Below are 25,303 nucleotides of genomic sequence, written 5' to 3' on the forward strand. Positions count from 1 at the left end.
GTCTCAGAGCAGATCTAAATCAACTGAATTGAATAAATGTGTCTCTGATTTCAAAACAAAGCCCTGAATGTTTTCCGGATAATAGTATAAAAAGCACAAACCACCCCGTTTGAAAACATAAATGTACATTAGAGACCTTCCCTTAACTTTGTTCATTTCCATGATTCCTATTTCAAAACAATTGCACCCCATTCCCAGTGAAAGGGTCTGATTACCATACACTAGCAATGTACATAGAAACAGGACCCCTGGGGACAACCATAACACTACAGTTGTTTTTACTCATCAAGCTTCTCCAATGGTCATATCACGTCAATGCTTTGGTATTTTATTAGGATCCCCACTAGCTGTTGTGAAAGCAGCAGCTACTCTTCCTGGGTTCAACATAAAACATGCCATTGTACAGAACATCAATAGGCAAGAACAGCTCAAGGACACAACATCTATACACCTTTCCTTTCAAAGCCTTAAATCTTCCCCAATAAATATTTGTCCTTAATATTAGTCATTTGTGTTAATCTTAAATCAATAAAAAGATGTTAACAGAAAGGAAAATAGCACAAAGGTCTTCGTCTTGTCAACAGGCGGTGAGGTCCTTCCAGGTAGCAGTCCACCTGTGTCCGTCAGAGCGCCCCCTCTGGTCGGATGACCTGGCGTGGGCGCGGCAGCTGCTGCAGCAGAGACGGACGGCCCAGAACCAGACTCAGCAGGAGGAGGAGGCCCAACGGGATGTCCTGAACCCTCCAGAGCTCCAGCAGGACTACGACTTTGAGTCAGACGAGGTGGTGGTGGCCTGCGCTGCCGTAGCCGAGAGACAGAGACGCTATGAGGAACTGAAGAGGACAGTCGTGGTTGTCGACACTGAGGGGAATTCTAGGAAGATACCTGTGGAGGAGGCGGGGTCAGGGGACATACCCTCTTCATCACAGGATCAGTTGGTCAAAGCACGGGGACTATGATCTGTCTCTAAGGATTTATGGGCTAGAATGGATCTTATGGACTGAAATGGGTCTTTTTGTTGTTTTGAGTCTTTAGTCTTATGCATGTCATTATGGTTTCCCCTTTAGTCTACAACAGACTGTGGGTGATAGAGGTAGATTTAATCAAATAGATTTTTGTTTTAGTGTGTTATGTTTTCACTATTTATCAATGCTCTCATATTACTGCCATTTAAAAGACTGAATTTGAGCGTAGCCAAAAATAATTATCATCATCATTTGGCACTCAAGAGGTCAATTGTCACTCATGTTGATTAATCCTCCTCCTGAAAAGAGGATCCTGTTGTGTTTTGGAATATGTCTGTCAGTCCCATTTCTTAGACACATTCAGGGCCGGTTTCCCCAGACACAGATTTAACCTAGTCCTGGACTAACAAGCTTTTCACTGGAGAGACTTTATTGAGCTTGCTTTTCCATCCAGGATCAGGCTTACTGTGTCCGGGAAACTGTCCCTTTTAGTCTTTTGAAATGTCTATGAGAACATTCGGAACGTCTTTGTCAGATGACCGGAAAATATCTCCCTGGAAAACTCCTGTCACTTGAGTCTATCAGTCAAGCTGTTATTAAAAAAGTTTTCGAATTGCAGTTTCATGCAACATGAAGTCTCAGTTGGAAGTGCTATTTCATAATGACTAACGGACTGGTCTTATCGGTTGGGAAACTCTGTCTCCACGGTAACTCAAGAGAAATAAACCCCACAGAGAAATAATATTGCATGAGTATTCCCAGAATTCCAGCTGAGTGTTAGGATGTGTGTGTCATATGACCCTCCATAGGGGACAGGTGAGCTGCTAAAACAATATATCCACCGTGGCCCTGAAATCTAGCAGCTGGATAGCGCTGAAAGCTCTGTGCAGTCAGCCTGGACTGGCCATGCTGAACAGCCTAGAAGCTTGAACAGTCATTGAATTTGAATGGCATCTTCTAATAGCAAGATTGTTTTCATGGGACACTCAAGGGGTTTTGTATGACTAAAACAGGCTATCAGATTTCAGGGTTTATTATTGGCGATATTAAAGAGAGGCTGTGAAAGAGGAGACAGGTTTTTGAGAGGATACATGTATCCTCCTCGTCTTTATTAAAATCATATTAAGACCATTTCGTCATCGGTATCTCTCAAATATATTTCCTAGTAGTACAGTGTTAAAAGGAGTTTTCTGACAGAGGGAACTGGCCTGGTTCTAGAACATGAACGTCCGGGGATGCTTTAGGATTTCAAAGGGCATTACACGTCAGGAACATTTTGTTAATAGAAATCATTAGACAATGAATTGTTATTGGTAAAGAACTACAAACAGTGCCCAAATCATTGTAACTGGTATTTGGTAGGATATGTGTTTTGGTCATCATCACTACGATGGAAGTAGGCAAAAAAGCAGCAACTTTGGGTAAAAGCAGACCTGCTTCTCTCACGTCAACCACACTGAGGGCACGTGCTGTGTTTACAGTGCAAACATCTGGTGACGTTGCCAAAGCCATTCAAATCATTTAAACACCTGGCACAAAAATTCTCAAAACAAGTCTGGAGCATAAGATTGTGGTAGCGTCTCAAAATGGGGCCTGAATGTGTTTGTAACAATAATTCATTTTATACGACTGAGTTCATTCACTGGTAATGTGGGGGATGATAGGAGCTGTAAACAAATAGTGGGAGAGGGAACAACTGTTTAGACCATGAGAACGCTCATGTATAATGTGAGTTATATTGATGTTTCTATAACTGACCCAGCTGATGTAGTAATACTTTGTTCTGTAAATAATGAGAAAATGGATCCGTTTTAGCTGTAATGTGTCAATTGAAAATAAATCAATTGGTTACAAGTAACATTGCAAATTGAATTGGCCTTTTATTTGCTATATGCTATATTTTCACTATTGTATTCACTCCCCCAGCATAAGTCATGGAAAAGACTGAATAAAACTCGCTATGCTACAAATATTAACTAGTGGATGTACAGTACAAAAGCTTATGTTATACATTAAAGTGTAAATAATTTGCCACCCTCACATGTTTTGTCATAAAGGTGCTGTAGTTGAGAAATTACATGTCTTTATTATTGATTAGAGGCATATTAACTGTAAAACATCTGAAAATGCTGCTTCCTTCTGAATATAATGCAGCAAAGCATATGCAGCCAACCTAAACCAGTCTTTACGACTGACCTGATGAACCACATTAGGATGAATGATGGTGACTGATATTGATCAATGATCTGTCGCCTCCGTCAGATTAATCCTGTAATCAGTATTTCTGTTTATTTTTAGTGCCATCAGTGGGCTGGACTGATTGAGAACTTATTTGTTCCGAGGCTTTGATCAGGTAGTCAGGTTACCAGGTCAGTCGTAAAGACTGGGTCAGGTTGGCTGCATGTGTTTTCCTGTGGCCTGCTTACGACCTTCCTCATCGAGCTCTGCTTATGCAAATACTGCTTATTGATAATAATGTCAGTCAAAGTTGTTGTGAGTTTAGGTCATCAGTAAAAGGCTGGTTCAGGTTGATTGTGTTTTGCACAGTCCAATATGACCCTCCTTCACCATCAAGCCCTGAGGGAGTTTCTCTACTTCAGAAGGAGTGTGGGCAGGACTTGAAACATGGAGGTGTCGAGGGGCAGCCAGAGTTTCAATCTAGCGTACTTCTCATGACCATATAGTAGCTTGATGCAATGTTTGGTTAGCCTAGTAGTAATGAGATGTCAGTCAAATTTGTCGTGAGGGGGTGCAATCATAGGAGTGCAATATCGTAATGTTGCTCGGTGTCTGAACAGATAGACTTGTGTGAGCTGGTTCATTTTAAACTTTGAAATCCTTAATTTAATATTTTAAACTTAGAAACATACTATATCTCTTTTCTTTAGCCACATGAAAAGCAAAGCATCCAAAATCACATTTCAGTTCACTGATATCATTTAATTGGGGGAAAGTAATGCCATGCACCTATAAAGTGTCATTTGAACAAAAGACAACAGCAATGTAAATCCCCTTTGTTATTTCAACCATACAAGCTGTAGGATCTTAATTTGATCACTCTTTTGCGCCGCAGGAAATGCATAGAATCTTTGTGATTTACATCAATTCACTGAACAAGCACACTAACACATGGTTATATTAATAATATTCCACTTTAGCCTCATTTTGACCAACTAATAGCCTAACCATCGATTAGGCAACATTATGGACTAAACGTCCAAATCCTGTTGCTGCAGGATTATTTTGCTGCGACAATACAGGTCAAATGAAGATCCTATCTGTACAAGCTCAGTACAAGTAACAGAGTGAAATGCATTGAATTATATGCTCAATAGTCTTGCTGGATTTTTATACTTCATCTTCCCCACAACAATGATTGTCCTTCATTACCAGTCATTTGTGTTAATCTTAAATCAATAAAAAGATGTTAACAGAAAGGAAAATGGCACAAAGGTCTTCCTCCTGTCAACAGGCGGTGAGGTCCTTCCAGGTAGCGGTCCACCTGTGTCCGTCAGAGCGCCCCCTCTGGTCGGATGACCTGGCGTGGGCGCGGCAGCTGCTGCAGCAGAGACGGACGGCCCAGAAACAGACCCAGCGGGAGGAGGAGGCCCAACGGGATGTCCTGAACCCTCCAGAGCTCCAGCAGGACAACAACTTTGAGTCAAACGAGGTGGTGGCCTGCGCTGCTGTAGCCGAGAGACAGAGACGCTATGAGGAACTGAAGAGGACAGTCGTGGTTGTCGACGCTGAGGGAAATTCTAGGGAGGTACCTGTGGAGGAGGCGGGGTCAGGGGACACACCCTCTTCATCACAGGATCAGTTGGTCAAAGCACGGGGACTATGATCTGTCTCTAAGGATTTATGGGCTAGAATGGATCTTATGGACTAGAATGGATCTTATGGACTGAAATGGGTCTTTTGTTTGTTTTTGTTGTTTTGAGTCTTTTGCATGGGATTATATGCTCAATAGTTTTGCTGTATTTTTATACTTCAGGCATTGTTTTGAAACTGCCAAGTCAACCAATATGATACAATTGTTTGCAAATGTTGAAATATAACATACAATTTCAATCCATTTTGTAGCAATTTGACATGGATACAAACTAGCTAGACCTTCTCACAGAGAAGAAACGTATTTTTTCTTTCTGAAATAAATTGATGTTATGGGACACAATTCACATTGTAGCCTCAGGATTATACAGTGTATCACAACAATTGTATTGGTGGAGGCCAGTGGTAAGTAGTGGTCCTCGCTATCTAGCATTGTTGGGATGTCCCTACCCCTTTGTAGTTTAAAATGTTTAAAATGTTAAGGTCATGATTAGGTAAATGTTCTGGTTTAGTTAGGGTTTCGGGGGTGTGGACGTCCCAAGGATCTCAGATAGCACTATGATAGCATGGTAGCATTTAGTGCCTTTCAGTGGGTTTGAGTTTTTGAAAAGTGCAATGAAATCTCCTTATTGTCTTTATAAAGGTGTAATGACATTTTATGTTCATTACTGATGTGTGTGCTGGTATATGTATATTATATTGGTATTCTTGTAATAAGAATGTGACATATATAATAGATCCAATATATGATCTATGTAAATAGATCCAATCTCATACAATCCACATTGGCACCATGTGACATTTTGACCGAACCCGAAACAGGACATCATGCTTCAGCTAGGAGCATCACTGATGAACTAAACCAACTCCCAGTCTTATTTGCTTCATGTAGTTGTTTTTATAAGAGTACAAACATGACACAGGGAAACATTTTCCTTATGAGTTTAACCCTTCAGAAGTCCCAACCTTTAAGGCTATTAGATGTCCTTTTTCCCCTCTGTGACTTTTCTGTGTTATCCGCCACTCTTGCGGAGTTTGTGTTTGTGTCCGTCAGATGCATTTCTCCTGTAAGTTCAGTGTCTCGTCTGTAAACGTCACATGTAGAGTCTTATCTTTTCTGACCGATGGCACCCTGTTCAGAGGTGAAGGATCAACTGTCCCATCTGTCCTCATTGATATACTGGGGCCTAAAGTGCCCTTTTTGGAATCATTTTGCATCCCCTTCCCCCCTGGTGTCTGTTGGTCCTGTAGCAGGGAGCACTCCACAGCCGGGGGGCTGGGTCGTCCCTCTCCCCCTGTCCCTGTCCCTCTAGACCCCCCCTCGGTCCCCTCCGGCAAATAAAGAAACGTCTGTGAAGTACTGATGACCTCCCTCAGCTCGCGGGACACCAGCGACGGCGAATCCCGGGATACGATGGACGAATTCGGATGACCTTCACCTCCGCAGCGAAATTGACCCCTGACCCCTGACCCCCGCCCCCGGCAGCCCATACGGCAGAACAGACACTTGATCTTCTCCACCAGCTTCAGCAGGACAGTCTTCCTCAGCAGGATGTAGATCCAGGGATCCAGGATAGGGTTGATGGAGGCAATGCGGATGGCGTGGAGATCTGGGTTCTTCTCCAGGGGAGTTGAATGAGCATCGAACGCAACCATAGACAGCTGGTTCACAAACACCCGCAGCTGAGGGAGGAAAGAAGGGATAGGGACAGGGTTGGAGGGTTATTGGTTATTCAGTGTATTTTTGAGGATGGTGTACCTTTAAAGCTTCAATAGGTGTGTTCAATAGGATTCCCATATTGAATCCTGTTGTACTATCCTAATTGAATCCTTTTGAAGTAGCTTTCCAACCTGCTTATATCTGCACACGTGAATATCATTAGCCTAAACCTACATAGCAGTTATTTGTTATAATTATTGTTGTGCAAGAAAAACCTACATAAATACATGACAAACTATCATGGTTGCAATGAAAGCAAAGCTATTTGACTATGGCGTTGCGTGTTGGCATAAGATGAGCATGGCATGGGCAGTAGAGCGTACTGTAGCTAGCAGCACTAGTATCTGCCCGGCAGACAGTGGCACAGAAGCCTGGGCAGAGAGCTAATGAAAACAACCCCACCCCCAGGTTAATCATCAATCATATGAACGTCTCTGGCTATTGGCTATCACCAAGGTCCAATCAACAACCTATCTCAGACAACGTCAAAGTAAGTGAAGTGAAATAACTGTCAGGCACATGGTTATTTATGACTATATGATAAGATAAGATTATATGGGTGACTCCCTGGGGTTGTTCCTGGAAAATACAGTGGGAGAGAGAACTCTGGTACACTGATTATAGAACAGCAGTCTTCTTCAAATATAAATGTCTGCCTTTCAGTTCATGTTTTTGAAGCTTGCAGGATGAACTGTCTAGTGACTCTGTCCTTAGCTCTCAGTCAAAGCATGGGGACGACATTTAGAACTCAATATCTCATTATAGACTACAGGTTCTTCTTCAGACCTTAAGCCCTCAGTTCATCTTTTCAGTGTTTTTGAAGCTTGCCTGATGAAATGTACTGTCTCCAGTGGGTATGTCTTTACATGTAACTAACTCTCAAATGTGGCATGTGGACGGTTTATAGAACACTATATATCATTGATCCTTTTCAGTGCCTTGCTGTTAATTTGTTCATTTTCTCTGTGGAGTGTTTTTGAGCTTGCAGGATGTACCGTCTCTAGTCACTGTCCTTACAGTATCCTCTTGTAACTACCATGCAGTGCATGGGAACAGGATGGCTTATAGGACTCTGTACAGAGGACAGAGCTCAGTGGAAATGTTTGACACTGGCCGAGCACCAGACGGACAGGTTTGTGCTCTTACTATTTCCGTATGTCCAGTTGATCTTGTCTCCATGGGAGAGCTTTTAACTAATAGGGTAGCCTAGTGGTTAGAGCATTGGACTTGTAACCGGAAGGTCGCAAGTTCAAACCTGACAAGGTACAAATCTGTCGTTCTGCCCCTGAACAGGCAGTTAACCCACTGTTCCTAGGCCCTCATTGAAAATAAGAATTTGTTCTTAACTGACTTGCCTGGTTAAATAAAGCTAAAAATAAAATATCTGTTTCCCTGTATAACAAGTATACACAGACAGAATAATCCACTGATGACATCTGGGGCCAGTTGAACCAGTTGGACGTGACAATCAGGGATATCGTTTATGATTGATGTTGAAATTATCCATGTCCTGAGGATGACGCGAAATGCCTCCAAAACAGTCCATATAGGGGAACAGTGAGCGCTATTACCATCAAGAAGGATTGAAGGGGTCATCCACACCCAGAAATAAAATCCTGTCAATTTGGTGAAAGCCTATGTTCTATCAGTAGGTAAAATAACCATTTTCACCCATGATTTAACTTCTAAGTGGTTTGCTTGTGAAAATCAGGAAATTGTGTTGGAACGTGTCATAGATACATAATTCTAGTCACTGGGGATAACACATGATCACATTTCATAACGCTTTTAAAACAATTACCTGCACTCCAAATCAGCCAATATATGGTATAGGCATACTGTCTAGAACACGTCCATCCGTCTATATCGTCATGACTAAGTATCGATTTCGCTGATATGTGCTCATGCTAAACAGTGCACCTAATTATTCAACTAGGTTTATCCTTCAAGTACCATGTTGAAATGCGCCATGTCTATGGGAAACACATTTTACAGAATTAATGGAGAAACGCCCCACCCAACTGACTGTCGACCCATGGCATTCACGCTGTCATGCTGCGTCACGCGGTTGCTAAGCTAATCATCACGTGGTTGCTAAGCTAATCATCACATGGTTTTCCATCTCCTCAAAATGATCTCTATGGAAAAGCAACACAACTCAGAAACGTTGTTTTTAGCTCAGTAGCAGAGACGAACTGCAAGTTGAACTCAGTGAGATAGACTCCAAAATTGACAGTGCAATTTGTTTAAGCGATTTTACATCTATTTAGCTACTTCACATGCTGATATTGACTTTGGTATTATTGTGTTTAGCTATGTTTTCTAGCTAGCTACTTAGCTAGCCAGCCAGCCAGCCAGCCAGCCCAGAGAGAGAGAAAGAGAGAGAACATTGCATTGTGAGTTTTGTAGTAAAATATTTTGCATATGTTTCTACAAACCTTATTGTAACAACAAAATGAAACATTTGTTCACAAAAAATATTTTTTCACATATTAGTGTTGTTTAACACTGTTAATAATAAGAATTAGTGGTTTTGGGTGGATTATACCTTTAAGGTTTTACTAGGGCATTTTGGATGGTTGTGGACACTGTTTTTTTGGTTTTAGTTTTAAAACCTTATCCAAAACCTTAACCCTTACCTTAACCATCCGGAATGAGTGTCTAAACTTAACCCTTAAAACCCTCTTCAATGTAAAGTCCCCTGTTTTGTGGACCTACGTGGTTCTGGTACCGGTTCTGACCGTCATTTTCACGTTTAAATCGATATGTGGACACAATAGATTGAACTGGCTGGCATTGAGCGGTAGCCCTATTTCTCATGGACACAGTAGTATGTATTTTCTGCCTGTGTAAAGCAGGATGTGAAATCTGACACCACTTGACACTGGGATATCCCGCCTACCATTTAATTCGCTCTTCCAACAATCCCTACATCACAGCCACTAACAATACATATGCCTGGAATCCTTACATCGTAACACAGCAGGAGAGTGGTTTTATCGCTGTAGCACATTGAGATAATTTTATAGCCAATAATCTAAAATAATTAATAGATTTTAAACAAAAAACACTTTCTGTTTGTTATAGATCAACATGATTAATATGAAATGGAAGGTGAGTTCCTAACGAGCGATGGGGGCAGACATTTTGATTGAGAGAGACTTATTGAAAATATGCACATTTTCTCTAACATTAAACATACAAATATGTATTTTACAGTTATAAGGAAGGTTAAATCTTATAGTTAGTTGCTTTATAAATTGATTATACTATATTTTGAAAAAATACAACTAATTCCAAGCCTCATTCTTAACATTTTTTTTATAATAATAATTTTTTACCCTTTCTTGAAGTATGCAGCATTATTAGTTATAGTTTATGGTCCTCTCATAATAAATAATTATTTGGGGGGATTATGTAGATTACATTTTCGATTACATTTGGTTATATTTAAGATGTTTGGAATTTGACATTTAGAGAAATGGAACAATACATGACCAACAAAACCCTTTGAAAATTTACGTTTGGAGACACTTCTACGTTTGACATTTGGAGAACGTGGATGAATGTCTATTTCTGCAGTGAGACTGTGAGAGCTTGTTGGTATTTTATTTATTTTTTATCTTAAGGTTGGTCGTATCTACGTCTGACTTTGTGATCACAATTTACACCTGTCGCACATCATCCAACCATTATAATAAATGTAAAGCAATATAGGTGTGTGTGGTCAACTAGATTATAATTTTAGCACCATTTTCATTAGGACAGTGCCATCGCGCAGCTTTGAGGCCAACATGGGGACTCATCTGGATAAATACATCAGATTTTTGTTTTTACTAAATCTCTATCTACTACTATTTTCTATAAGTATCATGATGAAAATAGTCCCAATTTAACACCCTACAGTGGTATTCAAAGTCGGGGCACTGCACTGCCACATTTTTTGGAACCAAGAATTAAGAGAACAGATGATCGTATGGGACAATATACAAACGTTTTTAAGAATGGTAATTGGGAAAAAAAATACTTTTATTCAGCAAATATGTATTTATTGGTTGTCTTAATTTTGATAAGAGCTATTCAAATTATATGAATTGAATGTCATTTAACCAATTTTAAGGTTCCCACTTTTCACAGACATCAATTCAAGGTCTATTCCACATTGGTTCAACGTAATTTGTGCAAACCATGTTGACTCAACCATATGCCCAGTGGGTTGTGTCATTTGATTTTGGGTGGGTTCGCTAGAAATTCTAGAGAGAAAAAATGGTGTGCCCAGAAATTCTGGCCCCCCAAAAATGGGGTCCCTAGTTAAAATGTGGAATATCACCACTACCTTACTCACTTCCCACATAGAAGGGCTTACGCCTAGGTGGTGCAACGGTATACTTAGGTCCATTTGCATTTCTCAAGGTGGTTAGAGGTGTGGTTATGCACGTACACACACGCGGGTGCACACACGCACGTACACGCACAAAAAGCATGTATTAGCCTGTCTTTCTTATATTTGTGCTAAATCAGCCCATAGAGGGCTGAAGTATTTGCATAGCCTACCTGTTATATATTCTCTAATATTAGATCTTATTAACCCAAGGGCTTCTCTTTCTTATAGTCAGTTCTTATCTTTTTGGTGACTGGCTTCTAAAGAGAAAAGCAACAACAAAAACATCTCATGGTGGAATGAGCTTCCCCCTGAGGCAGAGTCACTGCCAATCTAAAAAAAAAGCGCTGACTTTGCGGATAACTACTTTAATTGAGAGAAAATGTACTATTGTGATATGTGGTTGTCTCACCTAGCTATCCGAATGCACTAACTGTAAGTTACTCTGGATAAGAGTGTCTGCTAAATGACTAAAAGTGAAATGGAGAAGGTAGATGAATAGATAAATTATATTTATTTATTGTTATTTTTCTCAAAGGAAATATTTATAACGCAAGAGTGCCAGAAATTGACCGAGTTAATATTCTGAATAGGCCTAACAACACCTCAGCAGACAACCGCCTGAACATTAACAGCAATAACACTTTAATAACACAATAATTAAGCCTATTCAATTCCTTTATTCGATTGGGAGGGCATTTAGGATCTCATTTTGGGCATATTCCCTCCAATTATCAATGCGTATGCTGATGCGTAAAGGTGTTACAACAAATAATGACGTCACACAAACCAGAACGCACTGTGCTTTGCATTAACGTTTGCATTTATTAGACAACCCATACTTGTGTCGTGTCTTTTAATTGCACGGTACCAGGTTATCCATTCCTGCACAGTTCGCACACACAACGAGAGATACAAAAGTGAGACCAAAATGTTTGCGCAACTTCAAATCAATCAAAATATTGCAATAGTTATTCGGCAAGGCGTCGAATCACTTACCACTAAAGGTATGGAGCAGATGAGAACCACCACGGAGGTAGCGATGAGCAGAATTACCATCTGGATCTCTGCGCCGGCCATGCGTTGGAAGCTCCGTCTGCGCCTGAGGACAGCTATGCGACCTCCCTGTTCCGTACCCAGCGATGTCCTGCGGATGAACCGCTTGTGCATCATAATCAGCGCTCCGCACACCAGCACGTTGCATATGACCGTGGTGAGGATGAGGAAAGAGCTCACCCCGGCATACATATAGGAGAAGGCGGCGTGCGTGGAGTCGTTAGTCCGCCAGTCGATGAAGCACCAGGTCTCTGGGAACTGCTTTTTCACCTTACCGAGTCCCATGGCAGGCAGCGCGCAGAACAGCACGTTGGAGATGTAGATTCCCGCAAGCGTCAACGCAGCAAGTTTTTGGTCCACGTAATGGTTGTAGAAATATGCATGATTTATGGCCAAGTATCTCTCTATGGACATGGCACAGATAATGCTGAGGCCGACCAGAAAGAAGAAGAGAAGGATGAAGCCGGAGTACTGACACAGTGACTCTCCTCCCGGCCACTTCCCTTGCACACGGGTGGCGATGGTGACGGGGCTGGCCAGCAGCGTGCCCAAAAGGTCGGTCACTGCAAGGCCGCACACCAGCGTGTAGAAGGTGGTCTCCTTCTGTTCTTTCCGAGACTTTCGGAGCACCACGATGGCGATGACATTCCCCACCACTCCTAAAATAAACATAATCACCGGAATAGTGGGCTCTCGGGGCCCATCTTTTATCGTGCCGTTATTCATACCTGTCACAATTCTCTCACAATTTCTTTGTGGAATTAAATAGTCACTTCTTCACCAGTGTCCTCCTCTCCCAATCCGTTTGCATGTGGTTACCCTTTCCGTAGGTGCGCGCTCTCCAAGTCGTTCAATAACACGCAAAACCATACTTCCCCAATTTCCATTATTTTAACTAAACGTTACACACTTGAATAACAGCTCAGACGAATGTCTCCGAGTTTGAATGTACATGCTCCTCTCTTTAGTTAGTCACAAACCTTTGTTTATTTTTACAATCCGAAGTGTTTCTGTCCCAGACGTGATGCACACCGCGAGGCCCACATAGACATTGACAAGGGAAGTTTTTGCTCGGAGCTTGTGTTCAACTCCTCCTTCGTCTTCGCTACCCTCACTGTGCGTTTGAATTAGAAGCTTCACACTGTGGTGTAGCCTAGCACCCTATGCAATGCAGCAGTCTCTACGTCAGAAATGTATTTGAAACCAGGAAACCACACCATGCGTATTTTCCCCCGTCTACAGGTGACTTCAAATAGGCATAATGACTAAATGTGAGCACTATTTCATTTAGGGGTTATTTTCTGACATTATTGCATTCCAACCATTGATCTTGATTACACAGGAGCCCAGTCTTATACAATGGAGCAGTTTTATAAAATGGTTCTTGTTCCTCTTATTTGCATTGCTCACACCCATAATAAATCATGTTATAAATGCCTGCAACGTTTGCAGTTTCAATGTGAGTTATTAGAGGTAAGCTATAGAGTAAAACAATAAAAGTGTTTTAAGTTACCCTTGACATGCCACTCCTGAACTGTAAAAGGAGTAAGAATGTGAATGCATACAGCGGGTCAGATAAAATCGAAAGTCCTCCAATGGGATCTTAGCCTTCACTATCTGGTTACACATCTACCTGTTTATTAGCTTATTATTTTTAATATATAACATCAGCTATAAAGTGATGAACTGACTCTGACTTGGTACTTAATGTTGAAAGTTATGTCTGAAAACAAGAGTGGAAGAGTTAATGCCCAATAATTGTCCCATGACGAAAAACACGCTGTTTAATTGAGGTTCAGGACTTCGATCGTCCATCACGGCCCGAGGAACCTGTTTTTATGATGGATGGTTAAAGGTGCGGGTAATAGTGTGTGTATAACCTGTAACCGCTCCGTTCTATCACCTGCTCATGTAACAGTATAACTTTAGACCGTCCCCTCGCCCATACCCGGGCGCGAACCAGGGACCCTCTGCACACATCAACAACAGTCACCCACGAAGCTAACTAAGCTAGCGTTTCACATCCGTTACACTCATCACCTGCTCTAACAGGACCAGAGAGCAGAACACCCGGAAATCTGCTTCAAATGTACACAATTTTTTTATCCGGCTAATTATTTGCAACACATACTGTAACGGCAATTCTATAATCCTGTAAACGTTCAGATACTCGCTCTGTTGATTTTGTTAATACGTTTCTGTTTTACAGGTTAAAGGGGAGTGAAGGGGGAGAGGGAGAGAGAACCTTAATCCCAAATCACCCCCTTCGCTTCGCCACTCCATTTGCACGTTCACGAGCGCCTCCGCCATTTGTAGTGCCAGTGTCCAAAAGCAGAGGGAATATTTGTATTTTGATTTATTATGGATCGCCATTAGCTGCTGCCAAAGCAGCAGGAACTCTTCCTGGGGTGCATCAAAAAATTAAGTCAGTAATACACATTATAATAACATTTTTAAACATTAAAATAGATTTCATAACAGATTTCATAATACATTAAGTGTGTGCCCTCCAGCCACTACTCTACTACTACACAAAATGCAGGTGTACATGTGTATAGTTTGTATGTATGTGTGTGTTTGTACCTGTGTGTGTGACTCTTCACAGTCCTCCCTGTTCCATAAGGCATATTTTTATCATTAAAAAAAATCTGATTTATTGCCTGCGTGAGTTACTTGATGTGGAATAGAGTTCCATGCAGCCATGGCTCTATGTAGTACTGTGCGCCTCCCATACTCTGTTCTGTACTTAGAGACTGTGAAGAGACCTCTGGTGACATGTCTTGGGGGGTGTGCATAGGAGTCCGAGCTGTGTGCTAGTAGTTTAAACAGAAAGCTTAGTGCATTCAACATGTCCATACTTCTCTACTTTGAACCATGAGAGATCGACATGCATATAATGTTAGCTCTACGTGTACATTTAAGGGCCAGCCGTCCCTCTTTGTGGCACCTGTCCACGTGACTGGGCCGTAGTCCAGGTGCGACAAAACTAGGGCCTGTAGGACCTACCTTGTTGATATTGTTGTTAAGAAGGCAGAGTAGCGCATGATTATGGACAGATTTCTACCCATCTTAGCTACTGTTGCATCGTTATGTTTTGACCATAACAGTTTTCCAATCCAGGGTTACTCCAAACTCCTCAACTTGCTCTATTTCCAAATTATTTATTACAAGATTTAGTTGATGTTTAGGGTTTAGTGAATAATTTGTCCCAAACACAATGCTTTTAGATTTCAAAATATTTAGGACTAACTTATTTCTTGCTAACCATTCTGAAACGGACTGCAGCTCTTTGTTAAGTGTTGCAGTGATTTTTAAACGTAATTTTTTACCCTCTTTTTCTCCCAAATTTTGTGATATCCAATTGCAAGTTTGTCTCATTGCTGCAACTCTCCAATGGGCTCGGGAGAGGCGAAGGTCGAGTCATGCGTCCTCCCAAAACATGACCCGCCAAACTGCAAAACCCGACTGCTTAAGCCAGCTGCACCAATGTGTTGGAGGAAACACTGTTCAACTGACAACCGAAGTCAGGCTGCAGGCGCCCGGCCTGCCACAAGAAATTTCTAGAGAGCGATGAGCCAAGGAAAGTCCCCTGGCCAAATCCTCCCCTAACCTGGACAAGGCTAGCCCAATTATGCTCCACCCTATGGGTCTCCAGGTCACGACCGGTTGTGACACAGCCTGGGTTTGAACCTGGGAGAACCAGTGTTGCATTTATTTCACTCGCTGTAATAGCTGACGTGTATAGTGTTAAGTCATCAGCATACATAGACACACAGACTTTACTCAGAACCAGTGGCAGGTCATTAGTAAAGATTTTAAAAAGAAAGGGGCCTAGACAGCTGCCCTGGGGAATGCCTGATTCTACCTGGATTATGTTGGAGAGGCTACCATTAAGAAACACCCTCTGTGTTATGTTAGACTCTTAATCCACAACATATCAGGCAGTGTAAAGCTATACTATTTTCCAGCAGCATGCAATGATCAAAAGATCAAAGTCTAACAAAACCACTCCCACAATCTTTTTATTATCATTTTCTCTCTGCCAATCAACATTCATTTGTGTAAGTGCAGGGCATGTTGGACGTCTGTTGTTAATGTATTTCCTGTAAAATAGCATTGTATCTGGTCAAACATAATTTTTTCAAAAGTTTACTAAGGGTTGGTAACAGGCTGATTGGTCGGCTATTTGAGCAAGTAAAGGGTGCTTTACTATTCTTGGGTAGTGAATTTTGCTTCCCTCCAGGCCCGAGGATACACACTTAAAAAAAAAACTTAGATTGAAGAGATGGCAAAAAGAAGTGGCAATACCGTCCGCTATCATCCTCAGTATTTCCCATCCAAGTTGTCAGAACTAGGTGGCTTGTCATTGTTGATAGACAACAATACTTTTTTCACCTCTTCCACACTCACTACGGAATTCAAAATTACAATGCTTGGTCTTTCATAGTTTGGTCAGTTATACTTCTATGTGTAGGTTCGGCATTTGTTGCTGGCATGTCATGCCTAAGTTTGCTAATCTTGTCAATTTAAAAAATCATTAGCCTCTAGTGACACCCCATCCCGTGAACGGGACCGTTGTCATCATCTGACACTAATTAGCATCACGCAACGGACATAAATCTTCCTAGAAAATATTCCTATTCATGAAAATCACAAGTGAAATATATTGGAACACAGTTTAGCCTTTTGTTAATCACCCTGTCATCACAGATTTTCAAAATATGCTTTACAGCCAAAGCTAGACAAGCATTTGTGTAAGTTTATCGATAGCCTAGCATAGCATTATGCCCTGCTAGCAGCAGGCAACCTTGTCACGAAAATCAGTAAAGCAATCAAATTAAATAGTTTACCTTTGATGAACTTCGGATGTTTTCACTCATGAGCCGCCCAGGTAGATAGCCAAACTTCATTTTTTCCCAAAATGTTATTTTTGTAGGTGAAATAGCTCCATTTGTTCTTCACGTTTGGCTGAGAAATCGACCGGAAATTGCAGTCACGACAACGCCGAAAAATATTCCAAATTAGCTCCATAATATCGACAGAAAAATTGCAAACGTTGTTTAGAATCAATCCTCAAGGTGTTTTTCAAATATCTATTCGATAATATATCAACCGGGACAATTGGTTTCTCAGTAGAAGCGATTGGAAAAATGGCTATCTCTGTACTTTACAGAGATTTTCTACGGGAGCATCATGTGACCACTTGCGCAATGTAGCCCCCTACAGGTATTCTTCAACATAAATGCGTAAAACTACGTCACAATGCTGTAGACACCTTGGGGAATACGTAGAAAGCGTAAGCTGGTTGATGGCACATTCACAGCTCAATAGGGACTCATTGGAACGCAGCGGTTTCAAAATATGGGGCACTTCTGGATTGGATTTTTCTCAGGCTTTCGCCTGCAACATCAGTTCTGTTATACACGCAGACAATATCTTTACAGTTTTGGAAACGTTAGAGTGTTTTGTATTCAAAGCTGTCAATTATATGCATATTCTAGCATCTTGTCCTGACAAAATATCCTGTTTAAAACGGGAACGTTTTTTTCCAAAAATGAAAATTCTGCCCCTAGAGTCGCAGCAGGTTTTAAAGTAGTTCGCAATATCCGTGGGTTTGGTGATGAATGAGCCATCTGATTCAATGAATGATGCAGCTGAGTTGACCTTTTTGCCCAAAATGTTATTTAAGGTGCTCCAAAGGTTTTTACTATCATTCTTTTTATCATTTATCTTTGTTTCATATGTATAGTTTCTTCTACTTTTTGTTCTGTTTAGTCACATGGTTTCTCAATTTGCAGTAGCCAATCGGTTGTGCAGTCAAACTTATTTGCCATTCCTTTTTTCCTCCTCTCTCTCAACTTTAAAATTTTTCAATTCCTTATCAATCCATGGGGATTCAACAGTTTTTACAGTCATTTTCTTAACGGGTGCATGTTTATTAGTAACTGGATTATACAATTTCATAAATGTATCAAGCGCAGCGTCTGGTTGCTCCTCATTACACACCACAGACCTCAAATATTCTTAACATAGCCAACATAGGAATCACTACAAAACCTCTTGTATGACCTCTAATACCTCTAATACACTATATTGCCTTTAGAACTTTGGTTTTCCTAGATACAGTGGGGCAAGAAATATTTAGTCAGCCACCAATTGTGCAAGTTCTCCCACTTAAAAAGATGAGAGAGGCCTGTAATTTTCATCATAGGTACACTTCAACTATGACAGACAAAATGAGAAAAAAAATCAGAAAATCACATTGTAGGATTTTTAATGAATTTATTTGCAAATTATAGTGGAAAATAAGTATTTGGTCACCTACAAACAAGCAACATGTCTGGCTCTCACAGACCTGTAACTTCTTTAAGAGGCTCCTCTGTCCTCCACTCATTACCTGTATTAATGGCACCTGTTTGAACTTGTTATCAGTATAAAAGACACCTGTCCACAACCTCAAACAGTCACACTTCAAACTCCACTATGGCCAAGACCAAAGAGCTGTCAAAGGACACCAGAAACAAAATTGTAGACCTGCACCAGGCTGGGAAGACTGAATCTACAATGGGTAAGCAGCTTGGTTTGAAGAAATCAACTGTGAGAGCAAATATTAGGAAATGGAAGACATACAAGACCACTGATAATCTCCCTCGATCTAGGGCTCCACGCAAGATCTCACCCCGTGGTGTCAAAATGATCACAAGAACGGTGAGCAAAAATCCCAGAACCACATGGGGGACCTAGTGAATAACCTGCAGAGAGCTGGGACCAAAGTAAAAAGCCTACCATCAGTAACACACTACGCCGCCAGGGACTCAAATCCTGCAGTGCCAGACGTGTCCCCCTGCTTAAAACTTGTTGAGGATAGGGGGCAGTATTTTCACTTTGGATGAATTGTGTGCCCATAGTGAACTGCATCCTACTCTGTCCTAGATTGCTAATATATGCATATTATTATTACTAGTGGATAGAAAACACTCTGAAGTATCTAAAACTGTTTGAATTATGTCTGTGAGTATATCAGAACTCATAGGGCAGGCAATCTTCCAAACAAGAAGTGAAATTCTGAATGTGGGTCAACTTTGACGTCATCGCCCCTTCCTTTCCCAACAAGATATGGATCTGGTAGCACTTCCTACGCCTTCCACTAGATGTCCTCATTCAGTAGAACGTGGAATGCAGCTTTTGGTGTGAACTTTGACCGAATGGGAGGGGAAATAGTCACTGTCCAGACAGAATTCCATTTTCCTGTGGCGCATTTCTCTGTGGGTGCCACCGTCGTTCCATTTGGCTGCAGCTGAAAACGTATGATCCGGTTGGAACGTTATTGGATATATATGATAATAACTGAAGATTGATTCTCTACTTAGTTTGACCAGTTTATTCGACCTGGAATATATGTTTTTGAAGTTTTCGTGCGAGTTGTCCTGGACCAGCTTCAGATTTTGGGCACGTGAGCTGAAAGTGGTAGCAAATGCAGCTAATTGGACACTAGTATTGGACATTATGGAACAAAACAACGATTTATTGTGGAACTAGGACTCCTTGCATTCTGATGAAAGAACATCAAAGGTAAGGGAATATTTATGATGTAATTTCGTATTTCTGTTGACTCCAACATCGCGGAGAAATACTTTTACGTCTGAGCGCTGTCTCAGATTATTGCATGGTAGGCTTTTTCCGTAACGTTTTTAAAAATTCTGACACAGCGGTTGCATTAACCTGTTACATCTCTGGGGGCGCTATTTCATTTTTGGATAAAAAGACACGCCCGTTTTAAACGCAATATTTTGTCACATAAAGATGCTTGACTATGTATATAATTGATAGCTTTGGAAACAAAACACTCTGACGTTTCCAGAACTGCTAAGATATTGTCTGTGAGTGCCCTAGAACAGATGCTACAGTCAAAACCAAGATGAAACTTCAATCCGGAAACGAGTAGGATTTTTGAGGCTCTGTTTTTCATTGTCTCCTTATATGGCTGTGAATGCGCAGGGAATGAGCCTGCCCAATCTATCGTTTCCCCAAGGTGTCTGCAGCATTGTGACGTATTTGTAGGCATATCATTGGAAGATTGACCATAAGAGACTACATTTGCCAGGTGTCCGCCCGGTGTCCTCCGTCGAAATTGGTGCGTCATCTTCAACTGCACGTCTTTTTCCATGCGATTCACTGGAGAAAGGAGACTACCACGAACGATATATCAATGAAGAGATATGTGAAAAACACATTGAGGATTGATTCTAAACAGCGTTTGCCGTGTTTCAGTCGATATTATGGAGTTAATTTGGAAAGCAGTTTGCCGTTTTGATGACTGAATTTTCGTTTATTTTGGTACCCAAAGGTGATGTACAACATGGAGCGATTTCTCCTACACAAAGAATCTTTCAGGGAAAACTGAACATTTGCTATGTAACTGAGTCTCCTCATTGAAAACATCCGAAGTTCTTCAAAGGTAAATTATTTTATTTGAATCCTTGTCTGGTTTTTGTGCAAATGTTGCCCGCTAAATGCTACGTTTAAATGCTACGCTAGCTATCACAAATGCTTGTTTTGCTATGGTTCAAAAGCATATTTTGAAAATCTGAGATGACAGTGTTGTTAAGAAAAGGCTAAGCTTGAGAGCTAGCACATTCATTTCATTTCATTTGCGATTTTCATAAATAGTTAACGTTACGTTATGCTAATGAGCTTGAGGCTATAACTGGATACAGGTTTTTTTTCATAGCCAAACGTGAACAAAACGGAGCGATTTGTCCTACACAAATAATATTTTTTTGAAAAACTGAACATTTGCTATCTAACTGAGAGTCTCGTCATTGAAAACATCTGAAGTTCTTCAAAGGTAAATTATTTTATTTGAATGATTTTCTTGTTTTTGTGGAAAATGTTGCTGGCTGAATTCTAGGCTTATAGCTATGCTAGCTATCAACACTCTTACACAAATGCTTGTTTAGCTATGGTTGAAAAGCATATTTTGAAAATCTGAGATGACAGTGTTGTTAACAAAAGTCGAAGCTTGAGAGCAAATATATTTATTTAATTTCATTTGCGATTTTCATGAATAGTTAACGTTGCGTTATGCTAATGAGCTTGAGGCTATAAATAGAATCCCGGATCCGGGATTGCTCGACGCAAGAAGTTAAGAACCAGTGTATCTTTTATAATATGTAGAACATGTATCTTTAGTCAAAGTTTATGATAAGTATTTCTGTTAACTGGCGTAGCTTTCTATAATTCTTCCGGATTTCTGAGCATGGCGTCAATGTAAACCGAGATTTGTGGATATAAATATGCATATAATCGAACAAAACATAAATGTATTGTGTAACATGTCACATGAGTGTCATCTGATGAAGATTTTCAAAAGGTTAGTGATTCATTTTTATCTCTAATCCTGCTTTTGTGACTCTATCTTTGGCTGGAAAAAATGGCTGCGTTTTTTCTTTGATTTGGTGGTGGTCTAACATAAATATATGTTGTGTTTCCGCTGTAAAACATGATGGGTAGATGAACAAGATGTTTATCTTTCATTTGAGGTATTGGACTTGTTAACCTCTAGCGTCGAGCAATCCCGAAACCGGGAGCGTAATCATAGCCTCAAGCTCCTTACCATAACGCAACGTTAACTATTCATGAAAATCGCAAATGAAATGAAATAAATGTATTGGCTCACAAGCTTAGCCTTACGTTAATATTAACACTGTCATCTCAGATTTTCAAAATATGCTTTTCAACCATAGCTACACAAGCATTTGTGTAAGAGTATTGATAGCTAGCATAGCATTAAGCCTAGCATTCAGCAGGCAACATTTTCACAAAAACAAGAAAAGCATACAAAGAAAATCATTTACCTTTGAAGAACTTCGGATGTTTTCAATGAGGAGATTCTCAGTTAGATAGCAAATGTTCAGTTTTTCCAAAAAGATTATTTGTGTAGGAGAAACCGCTCCGTTTTGTTCATCACGTTTGGCTAAGAAGAAAAAACGAAAATTCAGTCATTACAACGCCAAACTTTTTTCCAAATTAACTCCATAATATCGACAGAAATATGGCAAACATTGCTTAGAATCAATCCTCAAGGTGTTTTTCACATATCTATTTGATGATAAATCATTTGTGGCAGTTGCCTTTCTCCTCTGAACCTAATGGAAAAGTGGACGCAATAATTTCGACGGAGGACACCAAGCGGACACCTGGCAAATGTAGTCTCTTATGGTCAATCTTCCAATGATATGCCTACAAATACGTCACAATGCTGCAGACACCTTGGGGAAATGACAGAAAGTGTAGGTTCATTCCTGGCGCATTCACAGCCATATAAGGAGACATTGGAAAACAGCGCATTCAAAATCTGGGCATTTCCTGTATGAAATTTTGGTTTCACCTGTAGCATTCTTTCTGGGGCACTCACAGACAATATCTTTGCAGTTTTGGAAACGTCAGAGTGTTTTCTTTCCAAAGCTGTCAATTATATGCATAGTCAGGACCTTTTCATGACAAAATATCTTGTTTAAAAATGGAAACTTTTTTTTATCCAAAAATTTAAAAAGCGCCCCCTAAATCGAAGAAGTTAATGTGTGAAAGTTAAATATTTCTAAAGAATATTTTTGAATTCCCTGCGCCACCTTTTCAGCTGAATGAGGGGGGGTTCCCCTCGGGGAACGCCTTGCCATATTAAGCCAGTACATGTCCAGGCCCGTCTGAAGTTTGCTAAAGAGCATTTGGATGATCCAGAAGAAGATTGGGAGAATGTCATATGGTCAGATGAAACCAAAATAGAACTTTCTGGTAAAAACTCAACTCGTCGTGTTTGGAGGACAAAGAATGCTGAGTTGCATCCAAAGAACACCATACCTTACTGTGAAGCATGGGGGTGGAAACATCATGCTTTGGGCTGTTTTTCTGCAAAGGGACCAGGACAACTGATCTGTGTAAAGGAAAGAATGAATGGGGCCATGTATCGTGAGATTGAGTGAAAACCTCCTTCCATCAGCAAGGGCATTGAAGATGAAACGTGGCTGGGACTTTCAGCATGACAATGATCCCAAACACACCGCCCGGGCAACAATGGAGTGTCTTCGTAAGAAGCATTTCAAGGTCCTGGAGTGGCCTAGCCAGTCTCCAGATCTCAATCCCATAGAAAATCTTTGGAGGGAGTTGAAAGTCTGTGTTGCCCAGCAACAGCCCCAAAACATCACTGCTCTAGAGGAGATCTGCATGGAGGAATGTGTCACGCCTTGGTCATTGTATTTTGTGTTTTCGTTATATATTTGTTCAGGCCAGGGTGTGACATGGGTTTATTGTGTTGTCGTATTGGTTTTTTTTGTAGGCATTGGGATTGTGGTTGATTAGGGGTGTGTTTAGTTTAGGTTTGGCTGCCTGAGGCGGTTCTCAATCAGAGTCAGGTGATTCTTGTTGTCTCTGATGGGGAACCGTATTTAGGTAGCCTGGGTTTCACTGTGTATTTCGTGGGTGATTGTTCCTGTCTCTGTGTTAGTGTTCACCAGACAGGCTGTATAGGTTTTTCACGTTCCATTTGTTGTTTTTGTATTTCTAAGTTATTTCATGTATGGTCATTTGTTTCATTAAAGACATGAGTAACCAACACGCTGCATTTCGGTCCGACTCTCTTTCGACAAACGAAGAACGCCGTTACAGAATGGGCCAAAATACATTCAACAGTGTGTGAAAACCTTGTGAAGACTTACAGAAAATGTTTGACCTCTGTCATTGCCAACAAAGGGTATAATACAAAGTATTGAGATAAACTTTTGTTATTGACCGAATACTTATTTTCCACCATAATTTGCAAATAAATTCATTAAAATCCTACAATGTGATTTTCTTGATTTTTTTTTTCATTTTGTCTGTAATCGTTGAAGTGTACCTATGATGAAAATTACAGGCCTCTCTCATCTTTTTAAGTGGGAGAACTTGCACAATTGGTGACTGACTAAATACTTTTTTGCCCCACTGTATATACTGTATTCTATGCCATTCTACGGTATCTTAATCACTTAATAATGTTTACGTATCTGGCATTACTCATCTCATATGTATATATTTTTTCTATACTATTCTACGGAATCTCATTCATTTAATCATGTTTACATATCTTGCATTACAAATCTCATATGTATATGCTGTATTCTATACTATTCTTCTGTATCTTAGCCACTTAATGTTTACATATCTTGCATTTCTCATCTCATATGGATATACTGTTTTCTATACTATTCTACTGTATCTTAGTCTGTTCCGCTCTGAGTCAGTTCGCTCATCTGTATGTATTTTGTCTTATTTCATTCCAACTTAGATTTATGTGTATTGGGTATATGTTGTGCAATTTGTTAGATATTACTGCACTGTCGGAGCTAGAAGCACAAGCATTTAGCTACACCCGCAATAACATCTGTTAATGTGTATGTGACCAATACAATTTGATTTCATTTGAATTAGTGGACTGAACTTGGGATCCACACACACACACACACACACACACACACACACACACACACACACACACACACACACACACACACACACACACACACACACACACACACACACACACACACACACACACACACACACACACACACACACACACACACACACATACACATACACACGCACACGGTAGGTGTAGAATTCCCATTAGAGTTATTATTGTGAGCGGCATTAACCTTAACTGTCCTGCAGCACCATCGTCTACCTCTTTAGCTACATAGTAAATGTACCGTACAGATAGCAGCTCATTTCCTCATTCTACACAGCATGCCTATTCAGCAACATTAGATACCTCTTACATGATTCACTATTATGAGCATTGAGTAAGGGTGCCATTATAAATTATTTAGAAATTCCCATATTCAAAGCATTTCCATCTAAGGGTTAGTGTATAGAGGTTTCATTATAATGGTTGTCATTTGCCTTTTCTGAGTCATAATGTCAACCTTAGTTCAGCACTGTAGATTTTGATCATTGAGGAACATCTAAGACAACTGTTCATAAAATGTATACTTTTTGGTATGATGTTCAAGCTCATATTGTGGTATAGGATGCTGTATAAAGATTACGGAAAGAGCACAGTCTAGATATGTTTCACAAAACATTGTGTTTACTCTATGTGTGGCAACAATGGAATGGTTTTTCTAAGGATTAGTGGGGAATGTTGAGTGCAAATTTCTCAATATCATGACAAAGCAAGAAAAACAAGATCATAAGACCTGAGTCTGTATATTTAACTAGTGACTGTTCAACACACATTGAGGGCCAGATTTAAGTTTCAAAGATTGCATAGTTGTTTCCCAGTGGGGATAAAATAACCAAAAATAAACCTTG

At 40.4% G+C, this 25,303-nt stretch overlaps 2 protein-coding genes across 3 annotated transcripts in view; one reads left to right on the forward strand and one right to left on the reverse strand.

The window, feature by feature from the left end:
- Positions 1-2,823, forward strand: part of LOC135518160 (tetratricopeptide repeat protein 33-like) — a 52,672-nt gene extending 49,849 nt beyond the window's left edge. For both annotated transcript variants that reach the window (XM_064943084.1, XM_064943085.1), the window contains one exon: positions 585-2,823. In XM_064943084.1, coding sequence (XP_064799156.1) covers positions 585-959 — 375 coding nt within the window. In that variant the 3' untranslated portion in view covers positions 960-2,823. The remainder of the gene's footprint in view (positions 1-584) is intronic.
- LOC135518158 (prostaglandin E2 receptor EP4 subtype-like) lies at positions 2,036-13,240 on the reverse strand. Its single transcript, XM_064943083.1, has 2 exons — positions 11,897-13,240; positions 2,036-6,479 (listed from the first exon to the last, which is right to left on the reverse strand). The coding sequence occupies exons 1-2, from the start codon at positions 12,677-12,679 to the stop codon at positions 5,847-5,849; spliced, it is 1,416 nt and encodes a 471-aa protein (XP_064799155.1). The 5' UTR covers positions 12,680-13,240; the 3' UTR covers positions 2,036-5,846.
- Positions 13,241-25,303: the final 12,063 nt, after the last annotated feature.

Source organism: Oncorhynchus masou, chromosome 28 (genome assembly GCF_036934945.1).
Source record: "Oncorhynchus masou masou isolate Uvic2021 chromosome 28, UVic_Omas_1.1, whole genome shotgun sequence".
NCBI classification, from domain to species: domain Eukaryota; kingdom Metazoa; phylum Chordata; class Actinopteri; order Salmoniformes; family Salmonidae; genus Oncorhynchus; species Oncorhynchus masou.

Excerpts from the sequence above, each read along its gene's own strand:
- LOC135518158 (XM_064943083.1), bottom strand. The coding sequence starts at position 12,679 with ATGAATAACGGCACGATAAAAGATGGGCCCCGAGAGCCCACTATTCCG. Across the intron at positions 6,480-11,896 it reads TCTGCTCCATACCTTTAGTG|CTGCGGGTGTTTGTGAACCA; the intron begins GTAAGTGATTCG and ends TTCCTCCCTCAG.